The sequence below is a fragment of the Epinephelus moara genome, chromosome 14, assembly GCF_006386435.1.
Source record: "Epinephelus moara isolate mb chromosome 14, YSFRI_EMoa_1.0, whole genome shotgun sequence".
Lineage (NCBI taxonomy): Eukaryota > Metazoa > Chordata > Actinopteri > Perciformes > Serranidae > Epinephelus > Epinephelus moara.
Genome location: NC_065519.1, coordinates 33,306,191 through 33,329,358, shown reverse-complemented (window position 1 = coordinate 33,329,358; position 23,168 = coordinate 33,306,191). Strand labels below are relative to the sequence as shown.

The window sequence follows — 23,168 nt, the reverse complement described above, 5'->3', positions numbered from 1 at the left end:
TGTAAGTAACAGTGTGGATGGTCTGTCTTCAGACCCCCCCCCCCAAATATTAAAACGAAACCTACGCCCTTATACAAGAGCACATGCACACAGAGACCTACCATCAGTGGCTTTAAGGCTGTAAACCAGCCCGATGGCCAAGAAGCCTTTGGCTCTGAACTCAGCTGCTTTCTCCCCCATGTCAATCACCATCTTTGCGAAGCACTCCCCCTCGTCCAACTGGATTGTGGGAGCAGACAGATATATAATGAGAGAGAATGGAGAAAAAAAAGAGATTTCAGACTAGAATAGGATGACTTAGAAAAATACAGGTGTTCAGGGGAGGGCATTACCAGAGCAAATGCTAAGATACTTCAGCAACTATTCTTACCCAGTGGAGAGGGCCGATACATAGTTTGACAGCCAGCAGTGGGATGGTGGGGTCATCTGGCTTCAGCCGAATACACTCCTTAAGGACCTTAACGGCACGAGCTGATTTCCCAGCTGCCATCAGCGACAGGGCGAGCTGGTACCACAAGTGGAACTCCTCAAAGGCAAACTTCATGGCTCTCTCCAAACACTAGAGACATCATAGTCAGGACACATTCAATTCCCACATTCAGGGTTTCTGTAAGCTTCGTCAAGTTGTACAGCCATTTTAGAGCCAATTGGATTGTAATAAAACATTTATTTGTTTGGGGAAATGTGAAAACAATTAAAGCGTGATTATATGTGGGTGTACTATAGGTGTGGGCTTTAACACTTTTCACATTGTGACTACGCATCCCAGAGAGGGATTACTCACCTCTGACAGCATCTCATACTGCCCTCTCCTGCCTAGAGCTATAGTCAGCAGGTCGTACACCACAGAGGCAGACTGTAAGCTGATGATACGATCATTGTTGTGTTCGGGGATTCTGCTCAGGACAGCGTCACGGTTAGCCTGAAACATACATATAAATGTAGAAATGGCATTATTTCAAAGTTTCCAAACCCGAGTTGAGGATCCAGAGCTTTAGAGAGGGGTCTGAAACATTTTCCAAAGACTGTTTGTGTCTTACCATGGACTCACTGATGAGCAGCAGCAGCAAAGCTTCTTCTGTGTTCTCCTGAGGGCAAAACAGACTGAGAGAGAGAGAAATGCCCAAAGAGAGTCAGAAAGATGGAGTTGGACAAGGATGAGAGGGAAAGGGAAAGAGAAACATTGAGAAAAAGGTAATAAGGAGGAGATGAAGAGAGCTGCTGGTGAAGAAGTACATTGGCAACAGTCTATTTTTAGAGCCATGTTGGCTATTTTCCCCGCGTATTCCAACTTTACATTATCACTTACTTCTCTCCTGAGTACACCCGTGGGCGTCGGCTTAGGCTGTAGTTCTTGCTGTGAGTGTGTCCCTGCCGTGTGGGATCGTCCAATGGCGACACAGTGGGTGGGTCTTCCAGAGGAGACCAGTAACTCTGTTCACACATTCCTCTAAGCAAGATCTCTGCAAGCTGTCTGGCTATGGTCTGCATTCACATAGACACAAACATACACATACACACATTTGGCAACGATACTCTGGCACCAACACAGCAGCAATCTGTTTACTTGGGGCTCACTTTGCTTCTTATATAATTAGAATACAGTTAAAGATTTTACCTCTGAACAGCCTGTTATCTGGTTTCTTTTATCATCGGGTACAAACAGAATCAAATATTAAGTCTACTTGCTTGGGGTGGCTTTACATCGATAGAAATCTGCACGCAAGTTCAGGTCAGCCCTTACAGTTTCTAACAAACAAGAGGCTGGAGGAGAATTTTTTGTAAAACTTGGACATATTCAAATTTTACAGATTAAAGCAGAGTGTAAATAGCTAGGTATTAGTAGGGAAGCACCAACATTTTTAAAGGAATAGCTTGACATTTTGGGAAATACTATTATTAGCTTTCTTGCTGAGTGTTAGATGGGAAGATCAATACCACTGATAAATATGTAGCTTGCACCAGCAACTGCTCAGCTTATTTTAGATGGGGGTCAAAAGTAACAAAATCTCCCAAACAGCACCTGAAAAACTCACTAATTAACACACTTCCTTTGTTTAATCCTTACAAAAAAATTAAGTAAAGAAGTTGGGGGTAAGACTACTCCTTGCCTGGATGAGGACGTCCTGAGGTTGCCAGGCAACCAGCAGGGACCTACCAAACTCTGCAAGAAAGTGAATAAGCGTATTTCCCAAAATGTCAAACTATTCCTTTAAGTAAGCCAGAGGAGAAGCATGAGGGAAGTGATATCAAAACATCTCCTTATGTCAGAGCAAAATAAAAAGCCAACCTCCCATCCCATCCCTCACCATGCGCAGGCTCTGGGTGGTCCTGTTCTCAACAGCCCGAAGAATCTCCCGAAACCGGCCCACGCCTCGTGTCAGGTTGCTATGGCAATGCAGCACGGAAACAGGAAGAAGGACACTTGTCAGAGCCTGTAGTGTGTGTAAGTGTGAATGCAAGATACTTCAAAACAGACGTGTGCATTACCCATATTGTGTCCAAAACATTTCCAAGTTTCTATCTACGTGTGAGTCAGTGAGAACATAAATATTTAGTAGCATGACTGGCAGATGTTTTTTTTTAACCACACCTTTGCCACATTGCAAGATGATACAGAAAAAAAGCAGGTCTTAAGGTGATGTAAAGCAAACTACATCCTCAACAAAAATGCTCACATGTCTCAGGACTTTGATGTTTGTCAGTTTTTTAGGATATTTAATTCTGTGCTGGGCAATTTTGCACGTTGGCAGCTTCAAATGAAAACAATGTTTTTAATGTTATTATGGTTGGAAAGGTGTAAGGTGATGTTAGTAAACTACATTTTCTTTTTATAATTTCCTGTGATGAAGTCTAAATACCAGACACTAGTATTTCATTTTATTTTATATGAACAGGAAACATTTATAGCGTCTTCATGTTTTAGGTTCCCTCTCCTGACACTGAAGTGGAGCCATCGCACAAACAATCAGCTAGCACTGTACAGAAAAGCTACTAAGAAAGAAATTTGACAGACTTCATTCAGCCCCCTGAAAAGTAATTTCTTTCTGCTACAGCCTTGAAACTATCTCTGCTGTAGTTAAAACAACAACATGGTGGGAACTACTTTCTGCCGCACTGTGTATGTAACTTATCTGTGTTTACACTTTCTGCTTTCATCAACCTGTCAACAGCTTTCTAACTACAAAGTGGGTGGAAAGTGCCCACAAAGGGTTGTTCTTGGTTTCTGTTTGGGTAACTGACGCCCTGACTAAACTAGAATTACCACTTGGCTTCACGGCTGTAAGCCTACATCAGCCAGTCAGGTTGCAGTTTATATCCATGACCAGACTCATGACATGAAGACTTTAAAGGAGTTTAATAAAAAGGTGTTAAAGGAGAACTACACCCATCCTCAAAGTACATACATGTTATTCCTATGGTCTAAGACAGTCCAAAAAACATTAATAAACATTAACAACTCTCTCTCAAATCCCAGTACCAGAGTGCCAAAACTCAAACTTGTGATGTCATAGGGTGTAAAGTCTGGAGCTGGTCTACAGACAATGACTTTGCTGACAAAGCTTCAGATATGGATGTTCCTGCAAAGAAGCCACACATTTTAACCTTGGATGCGTCATACACCTTTATAATCCAGCAGAAGATCTATGGAATCAGCAGTTTCAAGGTGGGCACCCAAGATTAGAGCCACCAATTTAGTATCTGACCAAATGTCTCCCATTCTGCTCCTGAGATGTGATGCTGAATAATGGCCACAACAGTGTTTTTATAGAGAACATTATGATGTCACAGTGGAGCTGGGCTTTTGACCTTTTGGATATAAAATGCAATCACTTCATTATTTTCTCTTATTAGTACTTGTGTGAAATTCTGTCGTAATTAGCATATGAATTCCTCAGTTATGGCCAAAAATATGTTTTGTGAGGTCACAGTGACCTTTGAGCACCAAAACCCAATCTCTTCATCCTTGAGTCCAAGATGTGACACCTATTGCCAGCACGGAGGCATAAAGGTTTTGTGTAAAAACCAAGTGAGGAGTGTAAAAACCAAAAACATGTCTATTTTTTTTCTTAAAATATTCCCCATTTTGGGGTTTTGGAATGACTGACACGCAACTCTCCAGTCTATTGCTGATTTGTCTTTCTCTCATGTACCTATCTATCTGCCACCACTCTTTCTTACCCATTCTTGAAGTGGATGACATGAGCTCTTTGCAGGCCTGTCTCCAGGAAGTAGCCCAGTTCCAGGTCCTGGGCAGTTGGGCCGGGCTTTGGGCTACGGTTCTGCATTCCAGCTGACAACGCCTGCAGAAACGGACATACAGAGATAAAGAAAGAAATACAAAAGCTTACAACAAATGCAGAGAAAATTCTGCTAAAAGTTTGCTGAAAGCCGATCTAAATTAATAATGTGTGAAATACTAATACTGACTACTATTTGTCAACGTACATCAGTGCAGTAAACTTTTACATAGCGGAACCAAAGACTGGCTTTTATGTTTGATGCACAGCTGCAGTTAACAAAATGAAAAGAGGGTTAACTAAAAATAATGAGCTGTGGTGGTGAGTCATCAGTGTAGCAGCTATATGTAAATAAGAGACAGACCAGATTCAGTCTGTGTGTATAATCTTGGACAGGAAATTCTCAGGGGAAACACTGGGTCTGATATAATTTCATGACAGTAAGATTCAAATTGGCTCACTCACACTATTTCATTTCCACAGTGGCCTATTTAACAAATTTAATTTATTTATGCATGAGATGTGACAACTAAGCAGGATACAGATGATCAGGATTCTGTCTTCTGCAGCTAATAAAGTATGTACAAGAGGAGCTACATGAAAAATGTACTTTTATACAGTACTAATTAACACATAACTTTATCTGCCTGAATTTCTGTTGCTTGTGTTGGATTAATAATCCAGTGTTGTCATGACGAAATTATGATAGGAATATAATAATTAGGCTATGGCTGATAAACACACCTGTTGTTGGGACCAAGTCATTGTTTTGCAAGACACAAGTAAGTCTCAAGTCTTTGCTCTTTGAGTTTCAAGTCTTAAACAAGTTATAACGGGCTCTTCACCAAATGTAACGTCATTTCAACAACAGATTAATATATTAACTTTATAAAAATCATGAATGCTTCTCAGAATTTGTCTTTGTTAAAACAAGTTTGTTGGAATATATTGCATCTGTCTGTAACTTTAGACCCGCACATTTTGCATTATGCAATTTGTTTTTTTTTGTTGACTTTTCTGTAGTTTTTGTATGTGAACAAAATTATCTTTGGAATTATTTTTATGTAACATTAGTTCTTCATGGTTCTCTCCTTTATTTTATTTATTTATTTATCTAACCTTTATTTAACCAGGAAGTCCCACTGAAATTGAAATCTCAGAAAGGTGCAGAGGTAGGCCATAAGTTTTCCCAATATTGCTTTAAAGATAAAAATATAGTGGTGCTGTTGTCAGCCAGTGGTCAATGATGTACAACCCACCAAATCATGCAACTTGATTGGATGCTGTTGGATCTGGGGAATTAAGTGTAAACTTTCTGGGAATGACCAGAATTAAGGTTAGCTGACTCAACTGAAGGGAAATTAAATTATTCCTGACACACTTTCAAATAACATACTTTTTAGTCTTTGGATGTGGGGGAATTAATCAAGTATTTTCAAATCAAAAGGCTCATGTCCAAGTGAAGACAAAGGTCATTGGTGTTAGAGTCCAAGTCAGGTTGCAAGTCCTTCAATTTTGTCAAGTTGAGTCTAAAGTTATCAAATCTGTGACTTAAGTGTGACTTGAGTCCAAATTATGTGGCTCATGCCCACACCTCTGGTGAGCACACTGAGGAGGAATGATACTAACAAGGGCTGTCAGATCTCAGAACATGTAATTACATGATTTCATCAATCAGCAATGTGTTGATGTATTAGTCAGTAATTGTTTTGTATAACAGATTAATCATCAACTCGTTTTTCAAGCAAAAAAGCTAAAAAAAATCTTTGTTACCAGCTTCTCTGTTGTGAAGATTTGCAGCTTTTCTTTGTATAATGTGATAGTAAACTGAGTATACTTGAAGACTTCACTGTGGGCTTTAGGAATTTATAAAGTGTATGTCTCACAGTTCTTTGACATGTTACATATATATGAAATGTACAGCTCTGAACCCAGCCTGACTATGAAATATTCCTATAATTTATGATGTTTCTGTCCCTCTGTACCACATCTACTTTGTGACTTCATCCAGGTTATATACTTTCTGTCACACCTTACATAAACCTTACTTCTGCTGTATCCAACCATGAGTTCATAGAGTACATCTCATCATCTCACAGAAATATCAGTATAATTTGATGTCAGGACTGTTTGATTTGTATCCTCCTGCCTTTTTTTTTGCAGTTTCTTGTTGTTTGCCAGCTCAGTCTGTGCGTCCTCTCAGACATTCTCCCAATAAAGAGGAAGACATTTGTTTGCCAGTTGGCCGTCATGGGCGGTAATGCATTAGTCAAACTTGCACACTGACAGCAGAGTATTCATCACACACCCACAGGGATGGCATTGGCAGAGCATTTGGGAGTCCAGGTGCTAACAAGATATTTGATGAGCGCTTCTGTGTCACCCAGAGAAAAACACTGCAATAGACAACAAGTATGCCAATTTCACACCCTCAGACTGGAGGTCTGATTGAGACATAACATAACATGACACAAACATATACCTTCTCAGCCTCCTGCAGGTAGAGCAGGGCAATGTCTCCAGACTTTTCATAGCAGGTGATGATTTCCTGCTCCCGATCTGTTGTGCTCCTATTAGACGATGGAGACCCAGTGTTCTTATTGGATAGAGACGGAGAGGCAGCTGGGACTTTCTCTAGACACAGTCCTGAGGGGAGAGACGGAAAGAGAGCTCAGGGTGACAAGGAATAAACAAAGAGTGACAAAGGCCACAAGTCAGTTATCACTGTCTGGTATTCATTAGTATATAAACATTCATATATCGGATAGACAGGGCATCTACAGATATCAGACACTTGTAATTTACTGTTTTTAAAACCTTTTAAAGAGAAATGTTAACCAAATTTTTGTACAGATCATCATCTCCTATTCAACCATTGCAGGTTAAGTATGAAGCTAAGTAATGTATATGCTGATCCATGTGCAGGAAAGTTTTATGTATATGTATGTAATCTACATTTTGCAGACAGGTAAATGCGAGTCTAAATTAAAGAATTTGGTAGTAGGTTTATGGATTTGTAACATCAGAAATGTGGACTTTCACACAGAGTAATTTTGACTAAAATGAATTAAAATATGGATAAATGAAATTAGATACAAAGTTTGTGGCAATTAAGACCCCACAAACTAAACTTGTAATGAAATTTAAGGCCTAATATTTTATAAAATTGAAACTGAAGACATTTTAAGACTTTTCAAAGACCTGCAGACACCCTGTTAGAGTTGTTTGGTCTAGTTTTTGACACTCTGATGATCATTTTCTCCTACTGATGATTGATGTTCAATCATAAATGAGTTTGCAACTGTCCCATGAAAACTGCACTTGGTTACACAGATGGATGAAATAAGAACATAATGATATTTAAAAAGGAAAATGCTAGAACTGAATATCTTTTATTCAACGGTGACCAGAGCTGCTTGTTATGTGACTGTGTGTGGTTCATCATATCACAGGTTATTCCAGATCTGTTTATCAGCAGTGACAGTGTACTGCCATCATGTGGAGTAAAGACGTACTGCAGAGGTTAGGGCTGACAAAACTGATGGAGGGAGACATGAAATGATGGCTGGGTGTGTATATGTATGTTTATACCTTTAGTAGCGTATGCCTCTGCTATCATGGACAGCCGATACACAGGAGCTCCCCCCAGCTGCATGTCGTCCAGGTTCACGTGGCTGTAGTGACCTGTTAATACATCAATTATGCATGAATTAATTAGTACACCAGTAATCTGTACAGACAACTGAGCACACTTTTTGATTAATAACATCATACCATACACAAATACTAAATAGGAGTAAATAAACCAAACCAGAGGAGTGTGTATCATACCTAAAGCGTCTCTGTATTCTCCCTCCACATAGCACAGTTTGGCCATCAACAGGCTGGCTTCCTGAAGGTAATCGGCCTAGAGGACAAAATAAGAGTAAAAAATGAAAACATATTCTCTTTCAAATATTTGTTTGTATTTGCTGAGTTGAGTTTCCGTCTTCAGATTTCTATCTACTGATTTTAAGTGCTTGCATGAACCTGTGAAATTAAATTATGTGACAGAAACTGAAATTTGTAAAACAAATAAGAAACAAAGTGACAACTGGTGACTTCAGCCAATTTGTCTACCAGCTCCACATCCACAGTTACCTTGAGGTTTCCTCTGTCCAAAGCAGCAGTGAGGTGTTTCCTGACCTCCACCAGTTTAGGTCGTGGGCCCCTGGGACTGGCTCCCTGTTTGATGGGGTTTTCCTTCAGGTACGTCTGAAGCTTGCATTCTCCCAGCAACAACTCCCCTAGATCATCTACACACACACACACACACACACACACACACACACACACACACACACACAAGATGTTTGAAGAAGTCATAAGAATAACAGGGCTAGACAGTAATGCTTGCCAGGTTGCCAACGGCAATGATTTTGAAACAGTGGCAACCAATTCTTGGCCTTTGGTTGCCATCAGTGTCAAACACTTTTTAAACATTTAAATAATAGGGACAGCAAACAGCAAAACTGCACCCCACAATGAATACTATTTCAATATTTGTTGCGTAAGTGATGTCAAAAAATAGCCATGGGGTGGACTATAAAACATGCACACTGCGCACTGTAGCTCCCTTAAGTGCAATTTATTACCACATCAACAGTCTGAATAAGAGCATTAGCTCGAAACATCATTTGTGGATATGCTAATAAATTGCACTTAAGGGAGCTACAGTGTGTCGACCTTTCTTCATATTGTATTGCTATCTTTTATTGGTCAAGCACCTGCCTCAAATGTTTTTTGGATGTGCGCGACTGCTATTCTTTCTGTAGCATATTGACAACATGACTTCAAACGTCTATAGCATCACTTCCAACCCATCCTACAGAGACGAAAACCTATAAATAAGGAAACTGTCTTGACAGAGTGGACTCAGCTGGAGGCATTTACTGCCAATGCAGGGAGACGTGCTATTTCGAGTGCATGTTATGACGCCACCAGGAAAGATTTTCCCACATTCTGATGCTACGTGATGTGGTGTCACATCTCTGCAGCTGTATGTGAGAGAGGATTCAGCTGTCTAAGCAGAATCAAAACAGATTAGAGGTCATCTCTGAAAGTAGGTTGTTCAAGGGCCAATTAATCTGTGGTGGGAATCAGCAAAAATGTCAAGAACCAAAATCTGAAAGGGACAGAAGAGATGAACAAGCAACCAGTGACTTGCTAAGGAACATGACAACAGCTACAATACTGGTATTTTGTAAACTACGAATTGAGGGTGGACACATGACCTGACAACACTTACGATTCTTAAGAAGTATCAGATAAAACACAAATGACAAAGAAGTTTGTTCAGTTATTGTAATACAGTTTTTAAAGAGTCTTTTATGTCACATTTTCATTATTGAGCTGGAAAAAAACCCCCTGCATAATATCTTCATTCATTCATTATCCACAAGCACTGATCCTGGTACAAGGTCACAGTAGGCCTGGAGCCTACCCCAGCTGACACTGGGCGAGAGGCGACTATCACCAGATAATCGCCAGACTGACACATGGCGACAGACCATTTGGGGTCACCAGTTAACCTGAACTGCATGTCTTACGACTGTGGGAGAAAGCCAGAGGACTCAGGGAAAACCCATGCTGACACAAGAGGAACATGCCTGCATACTGCCTTATTTAAAATTTAAGGTGACTAAAAATGGCAACCATATATTCAGTTTTGGCATCTAAAAGCTGCCAACCTGGCAACCACTTTTAAAAGTTAGTGTTTTAAATAGTGTTGTATAAGGCTCAACTCTCTGCCACTTAGATAGGCTTGGGGTAAATAAGTAGAGTCAGTCTAGGATCTGACTGCCAGTTTAAATCTAACATCAATTTATGACCAATCTAAAATAAATCAATACTTTATCTGAGGGCAATAAATGGTTAAACTAGGAACACTGTGTAAGGTTTGAAGGTCAATCTAAAGCCAATCTAAGGTCAATATAAAAGTAATTGATTTACAATTCAAAATCAAAATGAGATTAAGCTTTTACAACACCTTCATGTCTAGCTATCTAATGACAATGGTTCCACTTCAAGGCTTCTCCTCTCCTGTTGTTGAGCTGTAAGTTACAAGGACAGAAACACTGCTGTGCTTACACACACACATACCAGCCAGAATTATATATAGCCTTAGCAAGCTTCTAAATCGGGTGATTGTGTGTGTTTAGAGGTTCAAAGGGTGAAAAGAGCAGTAATCCTGTTAATGATCCCAGTCAGTGACCAGAGCTCATAGCTCTTATGTGCTTAATAACATTCCATAATTGCAGCATTTTTCATAGCATTCAGAAAGTGTCGGCAAAATTAACATCTTCCACTAGCGTAAAATATCTGGTAATCTTTCTAGTTACATGCACAATATAAATAACATTCAGTCTATGTATATTCACATTTATTTTGTGTGAGAATAACATAGCATTTCTAACAATGATAAAGATGGGAATATACGGCACTAAATAATGTCAAAGTTTTCTGAAATCATCCAACTAAAAGTCAGGGTCAGTGGATTTTTAACACACTCAATAAAGCCATTAGAAGCAGTTCCTGGCTCATAGTTCACAATGATTGAACATCCCTTCTGTTTTAAGACTATGACCACAGTTATCACCTCGCCTAGACTCACAAGTCAGTCTTTAGATGCTTTGCTTAACTAAACTATCAGAAGGCGGAGATCTCTGATTGTCTGGTGGCGAGACTACACCTCGCCTGACAAATGTATAACCGAAAAGGAGCAATTCTTCTAATTGCCTTCTTGGCTGTTGCTGCTGCTTACTTACAACTTAAAAAAAAATAGATGGACCTCTTAATGTTGGCCTTTACTTTCTAGAGTAATCTCACAACAACTGCAAGTTTACTATAAATAATTGAATTAGACTCCCACATATCGCCCATATAGTTATCTTAAAGAGTAATTTCACACCAGGCTGAAAATACCAAGATTCTAGGGAATAAAAGGAGGTATCAATCACACTAGAAGTCTTTATAGTACTTAATGCATTAACCATCCCCAGCTGTCAGCCTTGGTTTAATGCAGAGGTGGCAAGATAGAGCAGCACACACATCTGCAGCAGAAGAGCAATTGCAGCATGATAAGATGGGATGTGATGCTGTTTACATGTAATTCTTTTAAATCTGTTTGCATGCATGCCAATTCATTCTCTTAATAAAAGGGGTAGATTATATCAAGAGGACAATTATAAAATTTCAATCAAATGCATGCATCACTATGCACCTTTGACGTCATGTACATCGTGATGCGTTCACTTCTCAGGGATTTTACACATAAGAGACATTTTAACTTTGTGTTAAAAAGAGGAAACAACCTTTAATTCAGATTAGGCCTATCCCCATTAATTTCTAAAACTAAAATATTCATCTGTTGTCTAGAGTATTTACGTTATGATGAGCTGTAGTGCCAGTAGTACAGTTTACAATTCAGCATCAGCAAGGAGTTTGACAGCTAGCATGTAACGTTAGCAATTATGCGTCCTAGCAACACCAACTATGAGAGAGGTGAAACAATTCTGTTATTTTGCATAAAGATATTTGTTGTTGTATGTGGAAAATTAGTATCTGGATAGGTTACCATACAGTTAAAGCATGGACTACATTAAGCTAATGACAAATGTTTGTATGTAGTTCCGCTTGACTGAGGAGCAGAGCGAACTAGAGGGCTCAGCTGTCACACCACAGGAACTAAGTTATCCATGTCTTACAATTGAAGTATCTCAGTGTGGGCACACTACACTGTCCCACTGAGGTAAAATCCCCTGGGAAACGACGCATTCTCTCTTGACCTCTGCTAGCTAACTAGCTCACCACAGAGCTGGAAAACTCCCAGTATCGGCTGCTGCTGTCAGGAAGTGCCGAGGACTCAGACCATGGAGAAGGCCTTATAAACTGAATGAACGAACGACCGGGAAACACCGCACATAGCTTACCGTTTGATATTAGTTTGGCTGAGAGCTGCCGTACTAGCTCCGGTATCTTGTCCCATTGACCCTCTGAACGGCACCGCTCTATCTCGGTCTCCAGTCGTGAGCCAGACTTCCTCGCTGTCATTTTTGTGAGTGGGCTCGACCGAACCAAAACACTACAAAAAGCTCCCTGTCGCTACTAGGTGTTAAGTTCCTGAATTCGAACGACAAAGCTTCCGCTCACTAACATTACTTTCAAAATAAAGCTTTGATTACCGACGGTTGCAAATTTGATGACAACATAACTTTAAAAGCCTAACTTTTGTTGCTTGACGCGGCTTACACAGGTTGAGGAAACTGTTGTGGAAAGGTGGGAAAGTAACCAACAGCCTTACTGAGTCGACATAGTGAAAGTCAGAGGTCAAGAGTATTGTATAAATCAAATCAAATCAAATCAACTTTATTTATATGGCACTTTTCATACAACAGTAACACAAAGTGCCTCACAGAGGTTAAAAACAACAAAGATCCAAANAATAATAAATAAATAAATAATAAATTCATCCACACATTTCTTTAAGAAGAGTATGTACATTGTATGGCTTTACTGGAAAGTGCAGAACAGTTATCACCAAATACAGGAACGCACCGTATGGCTGAATGCTGTCAAAATTTGTCAACACCTTTTTTCTACACAAAAAGCTTTTATCCTGAAAAGGTCAGAGAGGAAGTTGTGCGGGCAGAACCCAGACAACCAGATCGTGGTGAGGTGGAAGAAGTGACTGACATGGCAGATTTGCCGCTGTATTTAACTAATGCCAATGTTTCACTGGGACAAACTATGGAAACTGATAAGGTTGGTCTGTGCGAGGCAACTTTCGCCACTTTTCGTGTTTGTGAACGTTAAAACACGACTTGTTAGATTAAAAGCGAAGTACTTCCTTAGCTGAGAAGCTAACAGTCAACAAACACAAAGTAGCTTAAGTAAGCTAAGGCTAATTTACGAGCTAACGTTCGTGCTTTGCAGTTGAAACGTTTTGTCATCAAATTTTGAAAGATTTATTTTTGCTTAACTTACTGTGCAGCTACAGTGCATAATGAGGTAAATAATGTAACTACATATAACGTCGGTTTAATAACTTAGGTAGATGTTTTATTTTGTTGAGTGTATTCTGCCAAATATACTGTGTGAGAGGGTACATCAAACCCTATGCACATGGTGCACTTAAGTAATTACAAATTACAAAAGCTAACAATAATATAATGCGGCTGTGTTAGTAATATTAATTAATTATGATGGCATCATATACATGTAAAGTCTGTTTTGAACTATTTCAGAGTTCAGGAGGGGCAGCAGACTTCGAGAGGGTGGAAATGGGAGACTCCCCTGTGGGGAGGCAGGGGAGGCAGGAGAGGGTGAAGGTTCCCCGCAGGACCATCTTCTTCGCCAGTGGGGAGACCATGGAGGAATACAGTACCGATGAAGAGGATGAAGTGGAGGAGCCTTTGAGGAGGGACGTCACCACAGTAGATCCGGTAGGTTGAGATCAGAAAGTTTCACAATCACTTTACTGAATCCATCGGAATTTTAGAGATCCTGACGCAGCTGCAGATGTCCTGTAGGTGGTGTTTGCATCAACCTAAGTTGTTGGGCAGAAATCCATTCCAGTTGGGCAATTAGTCTCAAATCACAAGATATCTTAATAAGTCTGAATAGATAAAGATCACTAGGATGATATTTTTAGGAAATAAAAGCTTTTGACTTTGGCTAAGGCTAGGGATACTTGTAAGAAAGAAACAGTGGTGAATGGCAGGCCAAAAGTCGGGCTGTCAGCTTGTAGTATAAAATAATGCCTTGATGCTTAAGACATAATCTTAGCTGTTTTTTTGTTTGTGTTTGACCAACATATGTGTTATTTAATAATCCTGTTTTTCCCATGTGTATTGTAGTCTAAACTGACCTGGGGTCCATATTTCTGGTTCCACATTTGGAGAATGGGCACCTCCACTATCTCAGGTAAAGTAGCCTACTGTCTCAGTTGGTATTCGTGCTTGCAAGGACCAATGACATCTTACTAAGTTTTGAAATATCATGAGTTTTCAGAGGTGTTTTCCAGACAGAGGAAGTCAGGAAATATAATAAATGTTCTGCAGAAATACTGGAATGTTAGTAAACTGTACAAATTAGATGCTTTACGGTGATGTATCAGAATGTATTTTACACCCTGTTTCACACTTGTATAGCATTTAGTTGTTTGGTCCCCTTCATATCACACCACAGGTGATAATCACACAAAAAAGCTGCATCAAGTGTTAGAAAATATTTTTATTGAAAGAGTGTGTATGTTTTTTTATAGTGTGTGACTACATGGGAGAGAGACTGGCCTCTCTGTTCGGCATCACTACTCCTAAATACCAGTATGCTATTGATGAGTACTACCGCATTAAGAAAGAGGTAGGACACATGCACACGCACACACACACATCCTTGACTTTCATATGTGAATTCCATATGTAAATATGAATAAAGTCACACCTTTAAAATCCTGTTCACGCAGAGGCAGGAGCTAGAACACAAACATCAACTGTCAAATAATAACTTTTTAGCAATAAATGCAACACACACTGATGTTCTCCTGTAGGAGGAGGAGGAAGAGGAGGAAAACCGTCTGGCTGAGATGGCAGAGATTCGGTTTGTGGAGCAGCGGAGAGGCGAGCAGGATGATCATCCTGCTACTGAGCAGCCAGAAGCATCTGGAGCTTCCTTTGTAAACATTAGCTTTGAGCTAGAACCTGAATCCACACTCAACACTGGAGACACCAACAGAGTCCCTTCTCCCCTCCCCTCCTGAAAACTGACACTTGCAGACAAACCACTAACATTTACATGTTTCTATCTGTTGGTAAAACCATAATTTACTTAGCTGTATAGATTAATAATATTGTTATTTTTATATGTTTTTACTTTATAAAAAGAGATCTTGGTACAAAGTGCAGGGAAATATTAAAAGGGCTGTGGAAGTGACTGCACAAGCCTTACCTGTGAATGTAAATGTGTGTATAGTTAAAAACAATATACAAGACTTAGTAAATGCATCATTTAGTTAAGTGTCGACCAGACTGGGCGCAACTCACTTTAAACTGGCATCAGTTGAGAAAGGGAAATAAATGCTGGATCTTATTTAGAAACAGTCATCAATCTCAGTTTTCCATTGATTAGAAACGGAGGGAAATCCACCCTGAACTGAAGAGAGAACAGAAAGTGAATCGACCCTGCTCCTGATTTAGGCAGCAACATGAATAGAAACCTACTACATCTACAGTTAGCCAAAGGCATAGCCTGATACAGACACTGCTCCGCCATTTCTGCTCTCAATTTCTTTCTTTGCTCCTTGTGTCTGACATCATTGCCTATGCCTGGCATGTGCATCTGCAAGGTGTAATAGAGCTGGATAGTTTTTGGCTTCCAAGCTGTAAAGATAAGCAGGGATTGATGACCTCAGTAGCTAGAACTGATTGAACATCGTTTATGATTTCAACATAATATCCAAATACGTACAGCATGGCAATCCTGCTGCTTCAGCCTTTTATTAGCCATGGCTACTTCCTTAAGGCTACTGTACCTTTCTGCTCTTTGAGCACATGTAATATGTTGAGTTATTAACTAGGGATCATTCAAGAGCGTAAGATATGCCTGCTCAGACATGGTGTCCTATTAAATCTTTAATTAAGCAGCACATATTTCCTGATTTTTGCAGCCCTTCTGATAAATATTATATCCAAGCCACTAGAAATGGCACAAGTGAAAGTGTCCAGTAGTTCTGAATGTAACTTCAGAGCTCTAAGTAATCTGCTTGCTTTACTTTCCATGTGTTGCAATCTAACAAATGTGTTTCTGTATTGATAGTTCAATCAGTTGACCAGCAGGAACAACGTGTAGTGTTAATTCTTTTCTGTGTGAAATGCCAAAAGTGCAGATCTTAAGCCAACATAGATTAAATAATACTATTGTATCTTAAATCTTTAAAAATGTTCTAGTGGTCAAATGTACTGATGACTGATACGCTACACTGGCATAAGAAATTGCCCACATCCAGTGCTACGACCATCATGTGTGTGTGTGAAGGGTTCATTCTTAAAGTGTCCTTGTGGAAGCCTTTCATATGAATGTTTAGCTGCGCAGCAGGTGTAATGCTGAGATTGAGCTATCATAAGCTTCTTATTGATTATTTTTATCCACTGACATGGCTGTGTGGTGTGTTGACAGGCCTCAGACCTCAGAGCAGCAGTGTTTAGCCATGAATGGCTTTTGAAAAATGATTTAGCTCAAAAAGAGATGTTTAAATGGACTTAAAAGATGTACTGAAAGTGGAATCCCAACATATCAACCCACAACTTAAAGCTAGGTGGATGATTGTCTTTCACTAGTTAATGAAGGATATTATTTATGCTTTTTTAATGTGACAAAAGGGCCAACATAATATGCAAAAGTTACTATGACAAACCTTTAATGAATCTGTATATACATGTTTCTATTTTCTGTGTTAATAAAACCTTTAAACATTCAAAAGGTTGACTTTTGTTTTATTATTATACATAATCCCATTGTCTTATGAAGGAATTAACAGTCTGCTCTGTTTTCTAGAAGGTTTCCTTCGTGATAGCTCTATCATGTACCAGTAAGCATGAACAATGACAATCATGAAGATGTCAAGTTTTCTAACAGTCCCAACCATTTTACATTTTACTCTCATTCCATCTTGTTTGTTTGTTTGAACGTCAAATCTCAAAGCATGGTTTCTATTCTTCAACATCACATTTATATGATAAAATATACAAAGCAAATAGAGATGTGGGAATATTCTGCGTATTTGCAGTTCATATTACATTTTAGTAAAATGTATTTTACACACTAATGTTTTATCATTGTCTTCATACTAATGATCTCACCTTGGGAGTTGGTGAAGTACCAGTGATCCCTCATCTGCCCTGACAGATTTATTTGCCACTCTGTTCTGTACGACATCTATTGCACATCTGTCGTCCTGGAAGAGGGATCCCTCCTCAGTTGCTCTTCCTGAGGTTTCTACCGTTTTTTTCCCCTGTTAAAGGATTTTTTTGGGGAGTTTTTCCTTATCCGCTGTGAGGGTCCAAAGGACAGAGGGATGTCGTATGCTGTAAAGCCCTGTGAGGCAAATTGTGATTTTTGATATTGGGCTTTATAAATAAAATTGATTGATTGATTGATTGGGGGGAGTAACACACTTGTTAGCATGCAGTTACTTATTGACACATTCAGCAGCCATAGAACAGCATCATCATTAATTTGGAGTCATGTTTCTGTCCACTTGGCAAATTCAAGTCCAATATTCACCCTCTGTTGGGCTCTGTTTTTGGTTTTCAAACTAAGTGAATCAAAACAGTGAAGTTGCAGGCTGGAAAACCAAAACAACGAGCTGAAAGATGCTAAAAAGCCCTGTAGAGCTGAGGGGAACTGCAGAGTCACATGACAATTCTCTGTCGGTTTGTGAATACGAGTGACCCCTTTCACATTACATGTAGTCATTTGATCCACTGTTAATATGAAAATATCAGTTATAGCCACTTAAAGTTTATTTTGACAGTCAATCAGTGAATTATTATGTTTGTATTTGGGTTTTTTGATCTTCTTGCAGCTGCTTTAATTTCAGTGGGTGTTAAATGATAGTGTGCTTCTATTATACAAAGTGAAGTGAAACATTTAGACATTGTCATAAAAGGCATGAAAAGGACATTTATTTCAAAGAGGTCAATAATAAAACACATGTAATAGATCTTCTTTACAGGAAAACAAGAAGCAGGAACACAGAACGATATTTACACAAAGAACCATCTCTGGCTTTCCTACTTCCATCCAGCTCATTCATTCTTATCCCTCTCCTTCTGTACATCTCCTCAAGCTTTTCACAATGTTGCCATTTAGCTGAGTAAGGGTCCAGAGCTGAAACTTCTGCGGGACAGTTTCAGGTTGGGAATGAAACTGTGACCTCTTGGTAAAATGATTGTCTCTACCGTACTTCAACCCCAAACCATCTTCAGCTGTCGTCCAGGTCAGCTGTGTTGCTGCTGTCGTTGTCATTGGCGACCAGCACTTCTCTGTTCTCATAGGTCCAGAAGCCGTTGAGGTCAATGAGGATGCTGGTGACAGTATCGCCCTGGCAACTGTTAACCAAGTCCTGGAGAGTGATCTTGTAGGGGTCTTTAGGCTTCACCATGTCAAAGATCTCATCCTGAGGAGAGGCGGTAATCAAATGTTCATCTTTTTGTTTTAACAACAGAACATGGGATGTCTCTATTTGGCATAATAGAGGGTCAACGATCTCTACAGCTTAGCTGAACCTTCTGTCAACCACAATAAATGTAAATCTGAATGAGACGGACCCATCAATAGTTATATCAAAAAGACATTAGAAGGCTAACAGTGAAAACAAACTTAGGTTAACATTCACCATCTTAAAAGCACCGACCACATTGCTGCCATTACTACAGCAAGTTGTGCACAAGGATTGGTGTGTTAAGGAAACTTGTCTGGACTGTATGGTTCTGTATGTGTGTATACACAATATACCTTGACATCCTGGAAGGTGACAGGCTCCTGCCCGTGGAGTTTCATCTGCTCCTGTATAGCCTGAAGAACAAAGCACAACAAAAATTGGTGGATGATTGCCATAGTGACACAAACAAGGTATTCTTTGCAGGGGTGTATAGATGTTGAAACCACAAGTACGTTTGTGTGTGTGTGTGTGTGTGTGTGTGTGTGTGTGTGTGTGCAGCTGATACCCTGAAGAAATAGTTGAGGGAGAAGACATTGAGGTATCCTTGATTCTCCATGTCCAGAAGTTTAAAGATATACTGTAACGCTGCTGGCTCCTTCCTGTTTTCCAGCGCCAACACAAAGTCTAGATAGGTCTTATAGTCCTGAGGTAGAAGAAGAGGAACAGTTATGTACAGTAAATATCCAATTTACACCCCACACACAGAAGTCTGCAAAACAATCACCTAAAAATATGCACGAAGGAGGGATTTAGTTCAATCCCTGATAATTCTCAGCATTAAAAAGGAGGGTAATTTATCCCTATCTGTATGTCTACAACAGCTCTCCTACAGGCACTGTTGCTAACTGTACCATTTCTCCATCGTAGGTGAGGCACTCCTGAAACACTCTGTCCAGGAAGACTGAGGTGAGCGTAGCTGTACCGTAGCGTGACAGCTCCTCTTTGCTCAACATGCCATTGTGGTCCTTATCCAGGTTGAGGTACTGGCCTGTAGAGATGCAGAGATGTAAAAATAAATCCCAGAAATAGCATTAACACAAGCACAGCACTGACTGGCTGTAGTCTGGGATATTCACTGAGCTGATTTCTTATACAGACACATCCAAGGTTCTTAATTTCTATCGACCCAGAATCCCAGATTCACACTGCGCCCACCAAAGTATTCTAATTTAGCTGGCACAGATAATATTTAAAGAACATACACCTACATTATGTCTGAGGATAATTTAATTCCATGAACATTTCACATGAGACTTGAAACCTGACATCCAGGCACAGACGTTTTCTCACCGTAGACTCTGAGAGCCGAGGGGGCTGAGAACCAGTTGGACTCCTGACTCTCTTTAGACAGCTCCTCGTCTCTCAACTAAGAGCACAGTGAGAGGAGGAAGAAAGTAGGAGAGAGACGAAACAAGACATGACATCAGCTGATCTTTCCTATTGTGGAAGTATTGCTTAACATTGATTTGTATTGTAAAGGAGTAACAACACAAAAACTCAGCACTTATTCATATAATTCAGCTACAAAATGACATCTTTTAGTGAGACAGTTAAAATTACAGTCTATTCCTACATTTGTCCCTTTAAAAATACTAGGGTTTGGTTTTCTAACTGCTTGCTGGTACAAACTCAATAAATTTGTGACATTTTATCACATACAGAATCAACTATACAGTATGAATTAACACAAAATGAGTTGTGAAAGAAGCCTCAATGGATTTTAAAAGGTTAAGAAATGTGAGTTATACAAAAATTCTACCTCCAACAAGTCATCCAGAAAACTGCAGGCCAATATATCCTGGATTTTAATCTTTCCTGAGGAAATAAAATAACAGACACACACACTCTCAGTAAAGAAAATGTTTCTGACTTCTTAAACTCAACCTCTGTAAATCCAACATTTCATTGCTGCATCTTTAAAACCACATTATAGCCACAGATATCACCTCAAGTCCCCACAAGTGTCCTTGCCTTTGCCTGTATTGTCCATTTAATAATCCTTAAAACTACCCTTTGACATGTATTATCAGTATCCATAGCATTTTATTGTAGAGATACATTTTCACCTTGTGTGAGGTTAAAGCTCACCTGTTCTGAGCGGGTCGAGGAAGAAAAAGAACTTGCGAACTGCGGTGCAGACGTAGAAAGAGTAGAAGGACTTCTCCAGTCCGTCCAGCTGAGGCAGAGTGGGGATCAGCTCCAGGATGTAGTTCTCCAGATCCTTCACAGAATAATTAGTGTCAACTCTTTCTTTATTTTTTAGTACTAATGCAAACCATTATTTCCCCACTGGCTGCAATAACTTCAAAGAGGAAAAACTTATATATTTTTTTAATGTGTGGTTAATGATGGAAATGCTTACCGACTCCCTGAGGTAGCCCTGTCCTGCTACATCATACAGACTCAGGCCTATCCGGGTCTGATGCAGCCATACTACATGTACAGAGAGAATAGAAAAGAGCAACATTCAGTGACAAGACATTCACCAGTTCAGATTAATACACGTAAGTAAACTGGAAAGGGAGATCCTAACAAAACAAAAATCAGTGGAAATATATTGATGTCACCCAAGTTTAGAAAATTGTATCAGTTCACAGTAAAGAAGCCTTTCTGTTTGTTGCTCATTGCCCTCTGCTCATCATGTAAAAAGAGACACAGTAGACAAGAAAATGGAGGTCCAGACCTTTTCTCATGACGTAGTTAAAGAACTGCATGATGGAGATCCTGCCGTAAGGGTCGCTGTGGAGAAGCTTGGAGTACACTCTGGCTGTGAAAAATTTTCTGAAGGGAGGAGAGGAGAGAAGGGGAGAGAAATTGTTACTTTTCATTACTTTGCTCTATTCTCAAAGCCAGAGTTCCCCCTTTACATCTGCTATTAATGTGTTTCTTCCCTGGGGTACAGAACTATCTTAGCTGTATTTTACTTCTACAGACTTATTCAAGATTTAATAAGTCCCTGCTGTACACATTAAGATGAGATTTCTCTCCTCAACGAAAAGATTACATCCTTTCTTAATATTTAAACCCTTTAAAACACACATTAACCACCTGTGTCCATTTCCTGGTTCAAAAATACATTTTTACTACCACAGAGTGCTTGGGTTGTTTAATGTGGCCAAATGCATCCCTAGCAACCTCAGGAGGTAGTGATCACATTTCGAATGCAATTAGGACTTTATGTGTATTTCTTTGAATACACCATTATCCCATAAGCCGAGACATATTGACACCAGAAGGATAAATAGTAATAACTTGCATGAATCCTTGGTGCAAACAGGAACACATAAAACAAGACTAACTAAGGGTGTGTTACCCAAACTGTGCTGTTGTCAGTAAACCTCTACTTCCTGTTACTTACTTGCACTTAGGCCCGGCCTTCTCCCCCACCTGCAGGTAGGCTTCATAGCTGATCATGGCCTCCTCACCACTCACCGGAGGCACCTGGTGCTTATCCAGCAGAAACCACAGATTCTGCAGAAAGACAAATGGGAACGTAAAAAGACAACAAAGTGGATGGACACCAAATAACAAACATACACTGTTGTTTTTTTAATGCAGAAGTATAAGTCATTATGTTGTGCCTGACTGCTTTTAAGTGTGTGTGTTTTACCTGTAGTTCCTCATTATCAAGCAGTTCTCTGCTCTTCCTCTGGAGGAAGACAGCTCTGGATTCCTCTCTCAGCTTCTGAAGTAATACTTCATCCTCAGCTGGTAGCTGCAGAACAAATTCATTATTGTTTTCACTTCTGCACATCTTTATCATTAAACAGCAAGCCTGTCTCATTGCACCTCGAAGGCAACTCCACATTAGTAATAACATGATCAAAATCATAATCTTCATCATCACTACCATCATTGTTGTTTCAGTATTACTGCTGGACCCTAATGTAATCTAAGAGCATTATCATCACAGTTGAAACCTTGAAGAAAAAGTGCCTTTCATTGTTTATTTTATTCTGGTGTCATACACTATTAATAATATTTAAGGTTTCCTGCAATACAGTAACTTGTCCTAATTAATCTTGTAGTTTATTGTTATGAGGCCAGAGAATTTGTATGACACCTCTTGTTCCTACATATACTTGGTTTTTTTCTTTGACATTTCTTTGACAGGTAGGCTACTGATGCTGGGATGTAGGATAAGCACAGAGTTTAGTCATCTGTCTTGTACCATAACACAAAGAAAATTACATAACTGACAACACTTTTCACAAGGTTAACATATGTTATGTATTAAAATAATACCCTGTAAAAAAATCGTGGGATGTTCTTGTAGGACTTGTCTTTGTCGCCTCCTCCCTTCCACTCTGTGTAATATTTGGTGAACAGCTCAGTTTCTTCTGCTTTCTTTTCCTCGTCGCTTCTCTCATCTGGACCGAAACAGGGACACGGATCAAAACGAAGTTAATGTTGACTTAGCTAACCAACTACAACCCAAAGTAGCTAACGTTAGCCAGTGTGTAACGTTAGTTTACATTTTGTCTCACCTTTTTTAGAGTTAGCTAACCGTCTTTTCAAAATATCCGTCCACTGAGGCTGCTGTTCTTTAGCCATACCTGCTCCGACGTGACTTTAATATTTCGTCAGTGTAACCTTTCCATCCCAAAAGTCACAAACAGTGGAAAGTAGACTTGTATACGAAACTAGCCAAGCTACCCAGAAGTGGG

General features: G+C 39.6%; 3 protein-coding genes across 6 annotated transcripts in view; 1 reads left to right on the top strand and 2 right to left on the bottom strand.

The window, feature by feature from the left end:
- The window catches only part of ttc7b (tetratricopeptide repeat domain 7B), a 30,855-nt gene extending 18,478 nt beyond the window's left edge, over positions 1–12,377 (bottom strand). For all 4 annotated transcript variants that reach the window (XM_050061805.1, XM_050061807.1, XM_050061808.1 and 1 more), the window contains exons 1-12: positions 12,212–12,377; positions 8,382–8,536; positions 8,073–8,148; positions 7,833–7,925; positions 6,724–6,887; positions 4,183–4,304; positions 2,310–2,388; positions 1,310–1,485; positions 1,041–1,104; positions 785–922; positions 371–559; positions 102–219 (exon numbers count right to left, since the gene is read on the bottom strand). In XM_050061805.1, the coding sequence (XP_049917762.1) occupies positions 102–219; positions 371–559; positions 785–922; positions 1,041–1,104; positions 1,310–1,485; positions 2,310–2,388; positions 4,183–4,304; positions 6,724–6,887; positions 7,833–7,925; positions 8,073–8,148; positions 8,382–8,536; positions 12,212–12,332 (1,495 nt within the window). In that variant the 5' untranslated portion in view covers positions 12,333–12,377. The remainder of the gene's footprint in view (positions 1–101; positions 220–370; positions 560–784; positions 923–1,040; positions 1,105–1,309; positions 1,486–2,309; positions 2,389–4,182; positions 4,305–6,723; positions 6,888–7,832; positions 7,926–8,072; positions 8,149–8,381; positions 8,537–12,211) is intronic.
- A 542-nt stretch (positions 12,378–12,919) lies between these two features.
- fam177a1 (family with sequence similarity 177 member A1) lies at positions 12,920–16,757 on the top strand. Its single transcript, XM_050062576.1, has 5 exons — positions 12,920–13,043; positions 13,526–13,723; positions 14,138–14,204; positions 14,545–14,642; positions 14,830–16,757. Exons 1-5 carry the CDS (start codon positions 12,975–12,977, stop codon positions 15,037–15,039), a joined length of 642 nt encoding a protein of 213 aa, XP_049918533.1. The 5' UTR covers positions 12,920–12,974; the 3' UTR covers positions 15,040–16,757.
- Positions 16,758–17,936: 1,179 nt separating this feature from the next.
- ppp2r3c (protein phosphatase 2, regulatory subunit B'', gamma) lies at positions 17,937–23,168 on the bottom strand. Its single transcript, XM_050061617.1, has 13 exons — positions 22,989–23,168; positions 22,747–22,871; positions 22,112–22,216; positions 21,860–21,972; positions 21,185–21,282; positions 20,864–20,934; positions 20,590–20,722; positions 20,261–20,316; positions 19,792–19,867; positions 19,353–19,489; positions 19,007–19,144; positions 18,795–18,854; positions 17,937–18,456 (listed from the first exon to the last, which is right to left on the bottom strand). The coding sequence occupies exons 1-13, from the start codon at positions 23,053–23,055 to the stop codon at positions 18,262–18,264; spliced, it is 1,374 nt and encodes a 457-aa protein (XP_049917574.1). The 5' UTR covers positions 23,056–23,168; the 3' UTR covers positions 17,937–18,261.